This window comes from Amphiura filiformis, chromosome 4 (assembly GCF_039555335.1).
Source record: "Amphiura filiformis chromosome 4, Afil_fr2py, whole genome shotgun sequence".
Lineage (NCBI taxonomy): Eukaryota > Metazoa > Echinodermata > Ophiuroidea > Amphilepidida > Amphiuridae > Amphiura > Amphiura filiformis.
In genome coordinates this window covers 70098931-70118438 of record NC_092631.1, presented here as the reverse complement: position 1 = coordinate 70118438, position 19508 = coordinate 70098931, and the positions used below count along the sequence as shown (strand labels likewise).

The following is a 19508-nucleotide window of genomic DNA, read 5'->3' as shown; positions in this document are numbered from 1 at the left end:
TGCAATTTATTGAGTGTTTCGTATTGTCAAGTTCCAAATTTGAGAGAAATGTCGCAGTGGTATTAAGCGAAATAACTTACACACACCTAGACGTAATTCATCCTGTTTTTCCTAACGTTCAGTTCGAATAAATTGCGATTGACATTTGATTTATGTCCCTTTTATGAAACACGGAATGAATCACGGAAACTCTTGTTATTAAATGAGATTGGTCACTTGCATGTTCAAGGCATTTATTTCTCTCAAATTATTATTATTAAGCAATGTCACTTTCAACATAATGCAAATTATTCTTGGCTTTCTCAAAATGTAATCAATTAGAACATGTTAGTTGTAAATCTGGGCTGAAATTATCCAAATTATCAGATTTTGGTAATTAAAACAAAATTCTTCCATAAACAAATTATTACCAGATTATTTTATATCCAGCCAGTCAAATAGTCAGCCAAAACAAAACAATTAATGGATTTTCATCCCAACAAACTCCAAATAACAACATGAGCCCAATTTAATAATGAAATGCAAATCTCGCTATCGCTCGAGAAATAGAATGATAATATTATATTAGAACTATTTTAACTATGGACTAGATTAAGGACAGGTGTTTTTGCGGGAAAAGTGAAATAATGCAATCTTCAAACATAATTAATTATTATCATGTAAAACATTGATTTTCAGAAATTAATCAAACCATTTTTTCCTCATTACCGATGCCAGGTGGTTATGATCAATGGTATCTCTACAAACCCGCCTTTTATCACCTTCTCATTATCAACAAAAAGTAGATGAAATCTAAATGTTAGTTTCCGTTTGATACTCGCTTTAAAATACTATCATTATATTTTTGTTCATTTTGTCTTCCTACACCACATAGAAGTTATCAACTATGTTCATTGAAAGAACATGATAGATAATGCACCTTTGTTCCATAACCATTAAGGTATAGGACATTTTTTTGTTTTTGCTATAGCCCCCGAATGAAATGTATTTAATTATGTTTGTACTCACTCAGGTGTGAATTTTACATCCGAACTAAGCGCTATTCGTTTTTGTATGGCCCAAAATAAGGGTTTTTCAATATTGCCGTCCATTTCTAATCGTCACCCCCATAGACTTTATATGTAAAATAAAAAAAGGATCATACAAATTTAATAGCACCTATTCCGGATGTAAAATTCACACAAAATGCTTTTTGAGTGATTACAAAGATAATTAAATACATTTCATTCGGGGGCTATGTGGAATTGTTTTAATGTATTCCTTGTACAATGAAATTTCACAATAAAATGTCCATTGGAACAAAGGTGGTCTAAAAGCTTTGTGTCAACGCAGTCTCACAGATGTATATAGTAGTTAGGGGAAAAAGTTCACTTTGGTGACCACTCTCTGGCTAGTAAGGTTTGACGATTGATTCGACTTCTATGGACCATTTAGAAAAAAATAGCCACCATGTCCCTCGCGAAAATCCCGGCATTTTTCGCTAGAGGCCAAAATCCAAAATGGCGGCCACCACCATTTTGAAAATTTAAGTTTTGAACCAGAGCACCTATAATCATGCACAAAGACTCTTTTTCGGATATGTCGAGTACAAGGATTCCGATTCTGACATTAGTTTGATATTACGGCATCATTTTCACCCAGAAATCCAAGATGGTGGCCGGCACCATCTTGAAAAATTTAGTTTTGAACAAGAGGACCTTAAATCGTGTACAAAGACACTTTTTTGGATAAGTCGACCACAAGGATTTCAGATTTGACATTACTTTGACATTACGAACTCATATTTACCCAGAAATCCAAGATGGTGGCCGCCGGCGACATCTTGAAAAAAAATAAGTTTTGAACCAGATTACCTAAAATCGTTTACAAAGACACTTTTTCCGGTAAGTCGACCCCAAGAAATCCGAATCTGACATTAATTTGACGTTACAAAATAATTTTTGCCCAGAAATCCAAGATGGCCCCCATTTGGTAGAGCGTAAATGTGATTTTTGAATGAAAGCAGAAGCATAAATGTGTCATTTCCGCCTTATCTGGGGTTCATGTCCCTTATATGGGGTTTAAACTGCCTTATCTTGGGTTTACATCCCTTATCTAGGGATAAGGCGCCTTACCTGTGGTTTAGACGGCCTTATCCTGGGTTTACGTTCCTTACCTGTGGCTAAGATGCCTTAACCTTAGCATATCGCAGTCTAAACCCAGATAAGGCATCTAAACCCCAGATAATGCGCCCCAGATAAGAGACGTAGACCCCAGATAAAGCAGTCTAAGCCCCAAATAAGGCGCTTTAACCCTAAATGAGGAACATAAACCTAAGATAAGGCATCTAAACCCCACATAAGGTGCCCTAACTCTAGATACGGGTCGTTAACCCCAGATAAGGGTCGTAAACCTCAGATAAGACATCTAAACCCAAGATAAGGCCCCTTAACCCCAGATAAGAGACGTAAACTCAGATATGACAGTTTAAACCCCCGATAACACGGCCGTTTTTAACGTCTACTTTTATCGAAAACAACGAAAACTGAGGGGGTAAACTATTAGTCTCGTATATACGTTTGTGGCGTGTCAGACGCCTACACAGCGAATGCCCACCGTTACTGATGAGTACGTTGAAGATATGGACACGTAATACATAATTATTACGCTTTAAGCTTACTGAAAGTTAAGTTTTTAAGCTTACTGATAGTTAAGTTTTTAAGCTTACTGAAAGTTAAATTTTTAGCTTCCTTAAAATCCCATTAGATCATGGTTATATAATAGTTAAAGTGTCCAATACCTTCAATTTAACAATGATTTTGCAATTAATGTAAGTTTAATTGAATCTATTCCAAAGTGAAAGTCCGATTCTTGAAGACCCGGTCAGTGGCCCGAATGTAGACGGGTGGAAAAATTCGGTCTTTTTTTCACCAAAACATAAACTGTGACTGTACAGAACCCGTATATTACTACGGAACCCGTAAATTACTACGGAACCCGTAAATTGCTACGGAACCATTAAATTGCTACGGAACCTGTAAATTGCTACGGAACCCGTAAATTGCTACGGAACCCGTAAATTGCTACGGAACCCGTAAATTGCTACGGAACCCGTAAATTGCTACGGAACCCGTAAATTGCTACGGAACCCGTAAATTGCTACGGAACGCGTAAATTGCTACGGAACCCGTAAATTGCTACGGAACCCGTAAATTGCTACGGAACCCGTAAATTGCTACAGAACCCGTAAATTGCTACGGAACCCGTAAATTGCTACGGAACGCGTAAATTGCTACGGAACGCGTAAATTGCTACGGAACCCGTAAATTGCTACGGAACCCGTAAATTGCTACGGAACGCGTAAATTGCTACGGAACGCGTAAATTGCTACGGAACGCGTAAATTGCTACGGAACGCGTAAATTGCTACGGAACCCGTAAATTGCTACGGAACCCGTAAATTGCTACGGAACGCGTAAATTGCTACGGAACGCGTAAATTGCTACGGAACCCGTAAATTGCTACGGAACCCGTAAATTGCTACGGAACGCGTAAATTGCTACGGAACGCGTAAATTGCTACGGAACGCGTAAATTGCTACGGAACCCGTAAATTGCTACGGAACCCGTAAATTGCTACGGAACCCGTAAATTGCTACGGAACCCGTAAATTGATACGGAACGCGTAAATTGCTACGGAACCCGTAAATTACTACGGAACCCGTAAATTGCTACGGAACCCGTAAATTGCTACGGAACCCGTAAATTGCTACGGAACCCGTAAATTGCTACGGAACGCGTAAATTGCTACGGAACGCGTAAATTGCTACGGAACGCATAAATTGCTACGCCTACGGAACCCGTAAATTGCTACGGAACCCGTAAATTGCTACGGAACCCGTAAATTGCTACGGAACCCGTAAATTGCTACGGAACGCGTAAATTGCTACGGAACGCGTAAATTGCTACGGAACCCGTAAATTGCTACGGAACACGTAAATTGCTACGGAACCCGTAAATTGCTACGGAACCCGTAAATTGCTACGGAATCCGTAAATTGCTACGGAACCCGTAAATTGCTACGGAACCCGGTACATAAAATTATAAAAATTTTAATATGTAATGTAGAATTTTATCGGAAATTTTGGCCCGTAGAGCATTTAGTTACGTAGCTGGTTGAAACAAGCTAAAACTCATCGCGTAGCGTTACATTTGTAAATCGGACCAAATTGGTTCTTCGGAAGAGTGCGACGATGATATCAGAACATACCGATACACTATTTCGGCATCGTAAAGAACTACGGAAGGACAAAATATAAAAATGGAGAATTTATCGAGATTGGTAAAAACAAGCGAAAAGTCATAGCGTATCGTTACGTATCTCACACGAACCAAATTAATGCTTCGTAAGGGTTTGACAACAAAATTGCAACTCACAATGATTTCAGTCGGCGCACACACACTACATGTAATACTTTTGGGGTTCTATGTAGAGATGTACTGTAGTACAGTAGTATAGTGCGTGTATTATCAGTACATGTCATATCATTTCTGCAAAGTATATGGACTGTGACACTGTTATGCTCGCACAAATTATTATCATTAGCATCTGTTTTACTTGTAAATAAAGCGAGTATGATTATTAACTGTTTTTATTTTCCAATATTCTGACTAAAATACGCTATACCGTACGGTATGATTCGCATTTTGTGCAGTGAATTTAGCGATGGTGTACGGACAGAAGTTGTCTATTATCAAGCATCTAAGGAGTGTGAACGGTAACTCTTGGATAGCATTTTTATCTAAAGCTTCTGGTTTACTTGAAAACATTAATAAAATATAATTGGGAGTGTTTTTGTGGGTCTATTCTAGTGATCAAAATGGGCTATTTTCAACTTCGAAAGGACATTTCGTCGCCATTATCGGCGACCGATTACATTCGGTAACTATGTAGGGTTGGGCGGTATGGGAATTTTGAGTCAACAGTACCGCTATACTTTTGTGTGCTAATTGGTATCGGTAGTTTTAAATTATAACTCTTTGTATCGCCCAACACCACTTAAACCAAATAAGACTCCTTAAGTCAAAACTGAGGGCGCTCTAGATAAAAGTAGACATCACGCATAGGCGGCGAACGGCCGTGATAAGGCGCCGTAACCCCAGATAAGGGATGTACACCTCAGATAAACCAGTCCCAACCCCAAATAAGGCGCCTTAACCATAAATAAGGAACATAAACCTATTATAAGAGAAGTAAACCCCAGACGGCGCCTTATCTGGGGTTTAGACTGCCATATCTGAGTTTACGTCTCTTATCTGGGGTTAAGGCGCCTTATCTTGGGTTTAGATGCCTTATCTGAGGTTTACGACCTTTATCTGGGGTTGACAACCCTTATCTAGAGTTAAGGCACCTTATGTGGGGTTTAGATGCCTTTTCTGGGGTTTATGTTCCTTATTTAGGGTTAAGGCGCCTTATTTGGGGTTTAGACTGCTTTGTCTGGGGTCTACGTCGCTTATCTGGGGTTACGGCGCATCATCTGGGGTTTATATGCCTTATCTGGGTTTAGACTGCGATATGCTAAGGTTAAGGCATCTTAGCCACAGGTAAGGAACGTAAACCCGGGATAAGGCCGTCTAAACCACAGATAAGGCGCCTTATCCCTAGATCAGGGATGTAAACCCAAGATAAGGCAGTTGAAACCCCATATAAGAGACATGAACCCCAGATAGGCGGAAATGACACCCTTATGCTTCTGCTCTCATTCAAAAATCACATTTACGCTCTACCAAATGGGGACCATCTTGGATTTCTGGGCAAAAATTATTTTGTAACGTCAAATTAATGTCAGATTCGGATTTCTTGGGGTCGACTTACCGGAAAAAGTGTCTTTGTACACGATTTTAGGTAATCTGGTTCAAAACTTATCTTTTTCAAGATGGCGCCGGCGGCCACCATCTTGGATTTCTGGGTAAATATGAGTTCGTAATGTCAAAGTAATGTCAAATTTGAAATCCTTGTGGTCGACTTATCCAAAAATAGTGTCTTTGTACACGATTTAAGGTCCTCTTGTTCAAAACTAAATTTTTCAAGATGGTGCCGGGCACCATCTTGGATTTCTGGGTGAAAATGATGCCGTAATGTCAAACTAACGTCAGAATCGGAATCCTTGTACTCGACATATCCGAAAAAGTGTCTTTGTGCATGATTATAGGTGCTCTGGTTCAAAACTTAAATTTTCAAAATGGTGGTGGCGGCCATTTTGGATTTTGGCCTCTAGCGAAAAATGCCGGGATTTTTGCGAGGGACATGGTGGCTATTTTTTTTCTCTAAATGGTCCATAGAAGTCGAATCAATCGTCAAACCTTACTAGCCAGAGAGTGGTCACCAAAGTGAACTTTTTCCCCTAACTATAGCTAAATGTATACAGCAGCCAACAACCAAAAGTTTGATTACGACTCGTCTATCCAATAAGACAGAGGACGAGCTTGTTATTTTTCATTAGAAGTATATCTCGATGAAACGGAGCAGAGTGCCATTAACTCGCTTGTAAACATACATGTATCTGCAAAAAGACAAAAACACAATATTGACATGAGGAGTGGGAGGTACTATAATTCAGGCTGCATATCTCTATTCCTTTTCAGACAGATCGCTACTGAGCAGTCCTTTTGTTATTATTTCCCTTGCCAAATTATTTCATATAACAGCATGGAAACTCCTTTCGCTTCAAGTTACCTTTGTAGAGAGTATTTTCATTACATCCAATACTCTGGATCAATACATAATTACCTGCTGAACTATCCTCATTAAAGGGCATAGTTCCTTCCCGAATCATAGACTGTGCGCAACACGTATCTCGCACAATCTTGATGGGTTTTGGACTACCATTAACACCAAGTGATACTACTCCCTAAATACAAAAGGTTCAAATTCTTCACACACTTTGACTGTGTTACTTCCCTTTTGTGGGAATTCTTGTTTTTTTTATTTGACTGACTACTGATTCGTTTACGAAATATGAAAATATATTCGGTTGAGAGCCCCCGAATAAGAATATATTGATGTTCTTTGCGTTACGTAATAGTATGACTATTCCTGTGTGGGAGAGTGCGTGAGTAACCTCACTTCAGGTTCGGTTTCTATCACGGCAACACGTTCTATTCTGTTGCGCAGTTGTTTTTCCCGCTGATTTACACTACAAAGGTTTTCCATAGTTGACTGTTTTTATGGCGATATCATCTGTATATTTCATTAAATGTGCAGCATTTCTGTATTTTGCAAGTACGCAAGGTGTACATCCACAGAGCTAGCGCTATATTTATAGTGTTTTTCCTGAACATTGCGATGAGTTTCTTGGTTCATCATTGTAGGCCTACTCAGAAGCGGCTGGAAGAAGACGCTCCGATTCCACGTGATTAAGTTAAGTAGTTCGATATCCCAGTATATTAAATTGGGATCATAGTTTTGTAATTATTTTAATAGCAGTAATTACTGGTGTATCTGTATTATTTAAACCGTTATTATGAGCTATTATGGCTTGACAGTAGTTGGAGATCAGTTGTTATGGAGCAACTACTTGCATTCCTATGGTTAATTTAGGTTTATTTTCGATCAGATCTCAAGGAGGTATATATCATTAGTTACAAAAATCTCAAGAAATAGGTTAACAAAAGCTAACAAACACGATGCATGATGATCTGTACGTTAATCGACATAATAGGCGATTTGTAGTAACAAGAAAGTCAAGATAAGGCGAGAAGGGATAAGAAGTCGGTAATATTCCGTAATAATATAGGTTTGCCCGGCGCTGTTCGGGAAAAATTGCATGTACTATTCGCATTCACCACTGAGATGCCAGGTAGGTCTCACATCAGCCTCAATAATGCATTTAAGAGTTCTGATTTTCATTCATGATTGTTGGTTTTTATCTTCCATACAGTATACAAGACGACAGATAGCTGTTTGTACACAATGAAGAATGAGATGGTGGAATTAACAGCGTGATCTTTATCACCGAGTATTGAAGTATTACGAAGCTAACGAAGCAAAGACGGAACAATGTTCCGGGGACTGAGCAAGTTAAGTGAATGATTATAATTTACATAATCACTGATGTGTTTTTGCATCAATCATTTCAGTCACTCTTGTAGAGATCAATAATTTATTAAATACGTTTTAATCTGGATTGATCAAATTCTAAGTGGAATCCAATATTAAGAGGTGAGTTAACCAAAGAAATGATTGTTTTAGGACTTGGAAAAATATCACAGTAGTAGATTTTAGAAGTGTAGGCGGTAGTTTTTTTATACCCGATCTGTTAGATATTGTTTTTATTATTTTGTGCTAGAATGCGATGAGTTTCAGAATCTAATTAGTGTTTTGATGAGTCAAACATTTTTTTCAATAAGGATCGCATACCTTAGACCATGTTCCTAGTTTTTATAATAAAATTCCAAGTTTTGTTTGTTTGTTTGTTTGTTTTAACGGTCGATCTGTGTGGAGACACGCTTGGGTCCTTAAGTTGGATTCTAGATTTAGACGGTATAGATGTGTTCTCTTTTGATCATGATGGTCATCATATTCAAATAAAGTAAAAATTGTTAGCATCACCAATAAGCTTAATTCCTACGGTGATAGTCCATCCGATAAAATTGGTTGTTCAGGGACTTTGATTTGCCCCTAGTGGTATTCGGTACCAAATGGACTTAAATATGTCCCGGTGATTATACTAGAGTTACAGGAATCCTGGTAATTCAGGAAATGCAATATTTCATTGGAAATTATGTTTCAGCCTCGTAGAAGGGTCAATGCTAAATTTGTAAAACAAAGAAATAGGCAGAGGTGTATTCCTCGGATTAGTTAACAGCCCGGTGTTAACAGGTAAGCCACATTAGCTGGCATACAATCTACATAATGTATTGACACGAATTTAATGATAAATATTGCTGTCTTGTTTCTGGTGAGTAGATCTGTAAAGTTGTTGTTTTTTACTATGCTGTCAGAAAGCAAGTTTTTCAAAACAGTTTGGAAGGGTGTTTGGTCATTGTATAAAGGCGGAAGTGTAAATGCTCTCGAGCAGCAGGTTTACCCAAACAGTTTGGACGAGTATTTTGTCATGGCATAATGGCAATAGTAATGCTGTCAGACAGCAAGTTTTCCTTCCAGCCAGTTTGGTAGGGTGTTTGGTAATGGCCTAATGGCAAAAGTAATGTTCTTAGGCAGCAGGTTTATCCACACAGTTTGGATGAGTGTTTTGCCGGGGTGTTTTGTCATGGTCTAATGGCAATAGTAATGATGTCGGACGGCAGATTTTCCCAAACAGTTTGGAAGGGTGTTTGGTCATTGTATAAAGGCGGAAGTGTAAATGCTCTCGAGCAGCAGGTTTACCCAAACAGTTTGGACGAGTATTTTGTCATGGCATAATGGCAATAGTAATGCTGTCAGACAGCAAGTTTTCCTTCCAGCCAGTTTGGTAGGGTGTTTGGTAATGGCCTAATGGCAAAAGTAATGTTCTTAGGCAGCAGGTTTATCCACACAGTTTGGATGAGTGTTTTGCCGGGGTGTTTTGTCATGGTCTAATGGCAATAGTAATGATGTCGGACGGCAGATTTTCCCAAACAGTTTGGATCAGTGTTTTGTCATGGTTTTCGGCAAAATTATTGCTGTCAGACATGTCAGACAGCCGATGTTGTTATCCAATCACTATTGGATACCGAGATAAGCTCAATCAGTTGATGAGTTTTTAGTAATCATATTATATCTATGCTCTCAGACAGCAGGTCGTTATCAGAAACCAGAAATAACAGGTAGGCCTATGTGAAGTATAAGCGGTTTATACTGATTGTATGACTTCTGATCCTCGTTTTTGGGTTGGTTTTCAGCATAATTGTCAAAGAAGACACACAGTGCAATTTTACTGTAACCAAAATTCTTATAAAATAAATTAACAGTTGGGCTCTATGACCGGTGGTCACTTGATATGAGTTTATATAGTGGTGCAGACTATTAAGCCATTATATTAGTAGCATAGTGTCATTTAGGACTGGTTGTCATTTTGTAAAATAGATTTACACATTTTTGAATGATATTGTGATATAGTCCTATGCAACAATATTGTGACTGGTTGTCCTTGGATAGTGCAATTAAGTCCGATATTTCGGCTCTTTTCTTTTTCTTTGGTAAGATATTTAATAATGGTTTAAACTGACAGAAAAGATAGATTTTAATATAATGGCATTATTTTAGTGGCTAAATGCTATAATACTAGACAGGTATGAATGGTTGTTATTTAGTATCATAAGATGCTAGTGGCTTATACTTTCATTTAAAGCAGATTGCGGTCATTTGGTAAGATATTAGTGGCCCAGTGCAGATATCCTGGCCATGACTTCTCAGTTACTATGGTAAGATATTGATCATAATAATGGTAGGCCCTAACGGTAAACAGGATTGGCTCTTTGGCTGGTCGTTATTCGATATAGCAAGATATTGTAGTGGCAGAAAAGACTAATGGTTGTGGCTTAGGCCTAGTGCCATGTAAGGCAGATGGAGTCTCGATCATTTGGTATTCTTGTCTGAGATTATTATAGTGTCGTTGTCCAGATAATATTAAGGTTATGACTTCAATTCTATTATGCTAAGATATTGATATCAATAATGGTGTGTTCACAATCAAGACGAGCTCTATATGGCTAATCGTCATTCAGATGGCAAGGTAAGTTAGAGACATAGATCCTGTCATGTAGGCCTACTCATGTTAGTGGCATCTAGTCCGAGATAAGGCAGGATGCCGGTAGTCATACAGTATGACGGGTTATTATGACAATGTGCTTTATAAGGCAGGTATTGTGACCCACTTGTCATATAAATTCATTCAAGATGATATAATGGATCAATGCTATATAAGTCGTGTAATATGATTGGTTGTCATACAGTAGTCTATGTCAATGTTTTAGTGCCTAAGGAGTTACGTTTTGCGCATAATAGCGTCAGAGAAAGGACTTTTTAAAGGATTAAGGAGCAAAGATTGATATTCATTTCAAAATTTCAAGCAGGTTGGTATATGGTTCGTCAAAAATGTTAAGATCGGGTCATTATCCAGGATTGTCATTAATTGATATCCTAGAATTAGAGCTACAACTGTTCGTTAATAGTGTACATTGCTAATATGTTGTTTTATTATTTCTTGTTAAGAATCTTCTATATTTAATAGAAGTTCCCTTATGCAAACTTTTGGTTTGTCAGTTCTGAGCTCTTAGCATGGCATATGGTCCACATAAGGCAGAAGACTGGTCTTCATTCAGTATACGTGGTATTATGGCAAAGTGTCATATAGACAAGTAATAAGGCGCAGTGTTATATAGTTTGTCAAGATAATATTGGTCATAGTGTCATATCAGGTAGTATGATTGATCGAGCTGAATTTCTTATTTCTGACAATAATTTCAGTCATGACAATTCCGATCTGAAGATTTTGAAATTTGATTTTATTATCTTCATCACTCGGAGGGATTAGGAGTTCTCATCCCAATAATTCATGAGTTGGGTTGTGTTTTTCTGCATGGTAAGGATTGTAGACTCAAAGTCGCAAAATTTGCATTTACGACATTAAGTTTCTCACAGATTTGTGTATTTTTTTGCAGATATGTATGTGCGGAAGACTTGCAGATGTTACTGTGAAGCATGGCGATTCGAGGATTGCAATATGGACATTTCTTAATTTAATAATAGGCCCATTCCATTTTCACAAATTTGATTTGGGTTAATCTAAGTATTAATCAAAGAGACTAACCAGATTGGCATTTTTGTCTTCTTATGTAAAGTTTAGTAAAGAGTGACGACTCTGATGTGGTTCCAACTGTTGGAATGCACGGTGGATCTGACTTCCACGATTATGGTTTTTTTTTGCCAGCAGCCCTGACTTTGGACTTCATAGCATGGCACAGTGTGTGCTTCTCGTTTGGCAGCAATAAACCGACACCAAAATGCTATATTTGTTGTGTGTATGTTGTGTGATGTATGGATAGTCATAGTAAGGGTTTAGCAAAGAAATGAAAATATATTCGGTTGAGAGCCCCCGAATAAGAATATATTGATGTTCTTTGCGTTACGTAATAGTATGACTATTCCTGTGTGGGAGAGTGCGTGAGTAACCTCACTTCAGGTTCGGTTTCTATCACGGCAACACGTTCTATTCTGTTGCGCAGTTGAATTTAAGTAGTGTGTGTCAAGTTGCTTCTTCTCAGAAGCATGATTGTTTAGAATCATTAGTAAATATTTTTATTAAAGCCAGTTTTAGTCTCGGGTGGGATTTTGGTCGATTAAGACTGTTTATAGCGGGAAGAAAGGAATCAACACCACGTTGGCATGGGATAGCCTAGGCAGGAGCCAAGTACTATGCCCTCAGATTTTTCTTGTTCAACAAAAATAAAAAATAAGAAATAAAACATTGTTCAAGTTTTTTTGAGGTTGCGCAGCCCCCTAGTTATCACGTTGATTCCTGTGGTAGGCTGCCCTATTGTATTAGCGTAGGCATGATATCCTAGTTCTGTATAGCATGGCACAGTGTGTGCTTCTCGTTTGGCAGCAATAAACCGACACCAAAATGCTATATTTGTTGTGTGTATGTTGTGTGATGTATGGATAGTCATAGTAAGGGTTTAGCAAAGAAAACACTGGGTCATCGTATGTCCTGGTTTCTTACAGTAACTGCACGTTATTTTGGGTTTTAATTCAGTCCCACGTTTTGGCTTGCAATTTGAACCCCATGTGGTCCCTTTCTCTTTACCACTTTGTGGTAAATTTTTTATGAGTATTTCTCCTGAAAAAATAGAAATTGTGTGGGTAATATTCGGGCTCGTACGTGTTCTTCCCCCGTCGCTTGAAGCGAAATTAATTTTCAAGGCAGCGTGCTATGACGTAAGTAAATGAAGCGGACACTATATCATGCTCTCATTTACTTGTGGGACAAGTTTGACATTAGCAACAATGAGTTGTACTATTATTTACCATAACAATGCTGCATAACAATATGCAGACTATTGTTCTCATTTCGGAAACAAAGCCCACACAGTATTGTTACTATGCGTTTGCTTTGTGGTATTTCATCCAACTATAATCAGATACATGAGTTTGTGGACTTAACACGGTTTATATGCTAGTCTCAGATTGATCACGATCATGACGATGAAATTCTAAGCTCAAATTATTTATTTATTTTTTAGGCCTAATATTTCTCATGATATTGATATACATATGAATTGTAATATCACAATTTACTAATATATATAAAAAGAAGCGGCTGATTTTATCCATATGTTTAAACACCATTAAATTTGTAATACTTAATTTAGCGGGTTTTTTTTTCTGTGAACAACAACAGTATACGTTCTGTGCATTGAGAATGTTTATAATCCCTTCTTGCAAAGCAGGCGCATTCATTTCATGACGTCAATGTTTTTCTAGGTCAAATCTGTCTCGTTCGATGGAACTCATCGCTTAAGTTGGTTTTTGCGGAATATCAATTGTAAACATCTTATTTTCTCAAAAATTTCATTGTCCTCATAATATTAGCTTGCCAATGATATGATGTTATTTTTGCAATAGACCTGCCCTTTAAACTGAGGTAAATCCTAGTCAATATGATTTAACAATGACCCTGCACTGCACATACACACGAAAGCTCAAAAATAATCACACTAATAGTATAGTTACTTATCCGACAGTCTTCTTCTTGTTGGTGATTACAAAGTTCTGTTGTCCTGCGAAGATCACTGTTCAGCGACGTCCACTGTAGACTAGAATTGTATATGTCCTTCGCACATAAAATCCTCGCACAGATGACAATTTCCAAAATAGTTTTGTTTTCACCAATCACCTTTTCCAGGAAATAGACTCTTTCTTGCACCGATCCACTTTAAACACAGATGTGTTGTTTTATAAATCAGACTCCAACGACAGAAGTATATTAATCGCTTGGGGGAGGAGAGCCACTTTCGTGTACCCAAAATCTACTTCGCTATTGCTGTATAATTAATAGCACATTGGCTGTGCAAATGACTGGTTCATATGTCCCACACTTTGAAGCACATTGACTATACCAACACATTAGAGAGTCTACAGTAATTCTCTTCATAAAATCTGCCTCGTGAAAACTGGACTCCCCCATTTATGTCTTTGTACACAAACTCTTGCATGATTACTTGAAAGGGATTCCATCTCTCATATCTCTCATGAAATTGCCTAATTGTAATCAAAGTTAAACACTCAAATTAAATTACGCATGGGGCACATCACAGTAATGTTTGCACATGTCCCAACTTACAACATAATTGGATTCGTTCAAATTCTGTTTAATGAAAATAGAGCAAGTTTGGTTCGCTGTTTTAACCCTGCGGTCACTCCCAATGTCAAATAGTCTCAGATTATAGTATCTTTAATTAATTACTTAAATTGGCATTATCCTCAAGCTTACCGAAGTGTGCCAATGAGGGCATCTCCATGGTAGGGTTTTGAGATACCATCTACCCAAACCCATCCGTTATTCTCACCGAATGCAGTAGTAGTGAATAATACCCGATTAATACTGGGATTGCTTTCGAACCAATCGATCCACAGCTGCATCACAACTGAAAAACAACAACAAACACCATAATTGATGCCATAAGCACGCAGAATGTTAAAATTTAAGGGGACAGGCAGGGTCACTTTAAGACCGGGGGCCAGGGGCTATTTTAACGTGCCTCACGTACGTGTCGAGATAAAATATTCGTACAGTGACAATTAACAATCCATGTAGATATGCCTTGATAGTAGACAATGGTAGAGCCTTTCTTACAGTCACATTCAGGTAAAAATGTCATTTTTTTTATTTTTGAAACGCACTCTACTTCATCAACACTTTTATCTCATTGCACGAACGTGACAGTGAGGCACGTTAAAATAGCCCCTGCCGGGGGCATGCAACTGAAATTTTGGTAGGGGTGAGCTTTGGGGACTAAGAACTGACTTTGGGCATAATAGGGGCTTGATGCAATGAAATTTTAACATTTTTGACGGGTCATGTGAACTAAAATTGGGCAAAATTATAGGTTTTGGAGCTTACAATTTTCCAAATTTGAGCTTAAGAGCTACACTTGTCAGAGGTTGGGGCTCAAAGAACTGGCGCATGATCTAAATGCGGGTGGTAAGGAACTGCCGGAGAGCCTGAAAAGGGACATTTGACCGCCGCGGCACATACCCATACCACATTTACATGCAAGTGCCCCTTTAGACATTTTTGTATAGTATCTGTTAGATTTTCCATCCCACTTCTTTCGTTCACCATAACAACTTAAAAAACTTCATACATTTGTTTTAAAAACACTAAAATAGTTACTGCTAGCTACTGTTTTCTCAAATTTCAGGATTGTTTTGCTCGTTTTAAATATATTGGACAAAATTTGACTTGTGTATGTTTTTAATCAATTTTGACAAAATATATTGATATCTTAAGGTATAAAAATAGGGTTTTTTTTGGAGGGGGGGAGGACCTGGGAGTACATTAGATGCAACCAAGTTCATTTGAGTTTTTGAGAAAATCACAAAATTTGGTTTTATTTTACTACCGCGAGGAAGGCATAAAATGGACTATTATTCATTATTTCCAATGCTATAGAACCAAAGTGTATACTTCTGAATACTTCTGAATCTGGTCTGCGCTCGGTAAACTTCGATTCAGAATGCGTTTTTTTTTTTTGTTTCTGCGTGTAGTGCGTTAGGCCAAAATGCGCGCAAGTGCTCAAACCTTGGTAACACTCAAGCTTAATCGATTTCGAGCTCTTGTCGAAAACTACCTGAAGAGCACTATTTGCCCTCCATGAACGACAAACCAGAATGGCGGATATCTAATATTGTTACACACGGGGCACTTTTGAGTCTGTACTAGTGTTGAATCTATTTGATTATTTCAAAACTGATGTTTACCTTCTTTACCAAATCCAGGTGCTAGTCCATTAGACACAATTGTACAATCGTCGGTGAAGAACTCTTCAACAATGGCCGAATAATCTCTTTTTTCGATCAATTCTGATATTCTCGCGTCAATTGCATTAATCTCCTCTTCAAGGGAGCGACTGCCTTTGTTCGGTGCTGAAAAGAAATGTCAATGGTTCATTCAAATTGTTCAAGATGATGCCATGTTGTATAAATAAATATCGGCAACGAACGATGATATATACATGATATTTCTTTAAAATCTATAACTGAAGTCATGAAATTTCTTTCAAATTATCTTATAAATAAAGTAATTTCTCATATCCCTGAGATATCATTGGTAAAACTGAGAACAGTTTTTGCATCCATAAGTACAAAACAATAACATTTTGAAATTAAGTTCAGCTGGGCTTCTAGCTGTTCTGGGGCGACCACTATTGCCAGCATTTCTGTTAACAGATTCTACATACTTCTCATAGTTATATGTAATTGTATGCCTTGATGGAAGACATGAGTTTGGAAAATGAGCTATTAACAATCTTATGGTTTCTGCTTGACTCCATGTAACAACCATAAAAATACGCTCTTCCAAGGTGAATTGAGGTTGAAGTTGGTGAACTGCAGCCACGAGTTCTAATGAGGTTGTTATGTCAGTGCTTAGTTGTGACTTTCAAAAACTCAAGGAGATATTCTATTAGGTAATCATTTCTACCACTTCGAATACCCCATTGTTTAAAACTACCTATCATAAGAACACCGTCCAACTGGTTCATGGTTCAACTCTATTCAGTCACTTTTGTAACACTTAGACAAAAGTGGCCCAAGCGGTTTTAAGACAACGTTACATAATTGGACATATCTTCACTTATATACCATCGATTTTATTGGAGCAAAGCTTATCTGGTGGCTAAAGAAATTATCTTGATAGCCATATAAATATCAAACCAAAAAATAAGCGGCATACTTGTGTCATTCTATTTTCAAAATTGTACAAATTTTATTGTTACACCCTGTACTTCACAAATGCTTAGGCTAAATTGTGATCCAAAGATGATATCATCATGTTACAAGCAGTGTTGTAGGTTTCAAACCAGGTCTCGGTCTGGTCTTCGAGACCATGTCTCGGTCTCGAGACCACCTCGAAACCCTGTTTTGCAGGTCTCGGTTTCAGTCGCGGACCTCAAAAGTCTCGGTCGAGACCTGAAGAAAAAGATATGATTTTCTGTTGTTGTTCGTTACTTATTTATTACCCTAAATTTCAATAAATGTTGAAGACATTGTTAAGAATAAAGATACAGAAATCATTTTTATGATACTGACATGTAGCCTATATATTGAGTTATAAATAAATCATAAGTGATCATGTTCGAATTCCAATTTCAGTTCACATTTCCACTAAACTTTTGCAAAAGGAGCACGTCCTTCAAAATTATAAAAGAAGAAAAAATAAAGCCATACTGAGTTTTTCTGTAAAAAGCACTGTGATTTGGACCCAAATATGGTAAAATTGCTAACTTTTGCCTGCTTCGTGCACTGGCCCATCGTGATTTGGGTTCAAAAAAGTCCGAAATTACAGTACAACCGGATCAAAATAGCCCGTCCTCATCCCCCCTCCCCTCAATTCTAATGCTTCCTCCGCCACTCTGATTAAACCAAGGTCTCGGTCTCGGTTTTGGATCCTAGAGGTCTCGGTCTCGGATGGGGTGGTCTTGGTCTCGAAAGGGTTGGTCTCGGTTTCGGATGGGCAGGTCTTGGTCTCGGTCTCGGACATAGCGGTCTTGACTACAACACTGGTTACAAGCTACTTCACAAGTGTTGAAAATGGCATTCAATGATATCAATAGAATTTGGGTTGAAGGTATGCTGCAAATATGGTCACAAAATGAAGTTTCTTGAATTCGTCCCATTGTTTTTAGAGAAATCTGATGATATCATTTTTTATTGTGTTATACAAACAAAAGATAGAAATTCAATTCAAGAGCACCATTGACCATTTCAAGCGGACAGGATAGGTAAAACTATTTCCCTCATCCATATTGTGGCAAGTAAAGCTATATAATTATGGAACTTCTGGAAATTTTTCATCGAATCTTTTCCTAAATATAAAAGACAATGACTATTTCAACCTAACTAACAGGTACAAAAGTCAGTTGCTCTTTGAATAATATTACAAGAGTGAAATGAAAATGCCACTCCTCCCCCTCTATGGTAATCTTTGATGGTCGGTCCTACCTCCGGGTAAGGTGCTGAGGTAAAAATGTTATCACTAAAATGAGCGCAAAGGATAGATCTACAATTTGCTTAGTTCGTCAAGGTGTAGACATGCATGTTTGTCTTAGGGTGGCTGGTACAACGCCCCTTCGTAGTTCTATGGTTAATAAGTCTAAACTGCGACCAAACACCCACTGATGAACATACTGAATCGGCATGGATAATGGTTTGTTTATTTGATTTTTACTATTTTTGCTTTTGCATTTAGTAAGGATATCTGATTGGGAAAATAGAAACGTTTACCTGTTAATTGTGAACACGTTATTTTGCCATTGTCATTCTGCTTGAGTTCCTCGCAATGCTTATTGCAGCCCATGTGGTGTAATGTTTCCGAAACCTCAACACATTCATTACAGAGAGCGATACAGTCAACCGATTCGGAGTTTGCAGAATTGCAAAATATGATAAAAATACTAGCAACTAAGACGACTAGATTCATCTTCATCTTGACTGAGTTATCACCTGTAATACATATGCAGTATGATGAATGTCACATTCATAAATGGATTCTTTGAAAACAGTCCCTTCTTAAGGGGTGGGGTATGAACGTTTGGACAGTATTTATTGTGGGACATTAGAGCACATCAGACATATCGAATTGAATTCTGAATACGAAGAATGTTTTTCTGATATCAAATAATTTTGATTTTTTGAAATTCGCAATGTAATACACATTTTATGGCAAATGATTAAAAAGTAAATGAGAGCATGATATAGTGCCCGCTTCATATACCTATATCATCAGCCAAACGGGGAAGAACACGTACGCTTCAAACAGGGGACGAACCGAACACGTACGAGGCTGAACTTTACCAACACAATTTCTCCTTTTTCAGAAGAAATACGCATAAAAAATTGCAACGAGTGACAACTTGTAACGTAATAATTATTCTCTTCGAATAGAGATAAACTTGTTTTTGCAATAGACCTGACTTTTAACACCATGACAAACCAGAAATAACTCTGTTGTGTCACCGCCAACAACCATAATACTCCAGTAGTTCCCAAAGTAGTTTTCAAATGGTGTTGCCCGAGGTGGATCAATTGTAAAGCGACTGGCTCAGAATTCACATTGGCTTGCCTTTTAGTAGGCATGTCACCTCAAACCTAAGCACGGCAAAAACATGTTCTTTAATGTTTCTACATGAATAATCTTTATGAAAGAGCAATCTGCACCCCTCACACCTCTGGTGGAAGTGACATCACAGATATTGTTATGCTATGTGAGAACATAGTTCAAACAGATGGAAACGTTTTGAGCGAGGATGCTGACATGAATAATACCAT

The 19508-nt window shown here is 37.9% G+C and overlaps 1 protein-coding gene and 1 long non-coding RNA gene across 3 annotated transcripts in view; one reads left to right on the top strand and one right to left on the bottom strand.

Moving 5' to 3' along the window:
* The window catches only part of LOC140151323 (uncharacterized), a 57894-nt gene that overhangs the window by 37204 nt on the left and 1182 nt on the right, over positions 1-19508 (bottom strand). The window contains exons 2-5 of one of the 2 annotated variants that reach the window (XM_072173624.1): positions 18465-18683; positions 15942-16106; positions 14452-14605; positions 6395-6540 (exon numbers count right to left, since the gene is read on the bottom strand). In XM_072173624.1, coding sequence (XP_072029725.1) covers positions 6477-6540; positions 14452-14605; positions 15942-16106; positions 18465-18666 — 585 coding nt within the window. In that variant the 5' untranslated portion in view covers positions 18667-18683 and the 3' untranslated portion in view covers positions 6395-6476. Of the gene's footprint in view, positions 1-6394; positions 6541-14451; positions 14606-15941; positions 16107-18464; positions 18684-19508 lie in introns of those variants that run through there. The other variant, XM_072173625.1, reaches the window with a different exon arrangement.
* Positions 8064-12588, top strand: LOC140151318 (uncharacterized). Its single transcript, XR_011858926.1, has 2 exons — positions 8064-10692; positions 11621-12588. It is a non-coding gene; the product is annotated as an uncharacterized lncRNA (long non-coding RNA).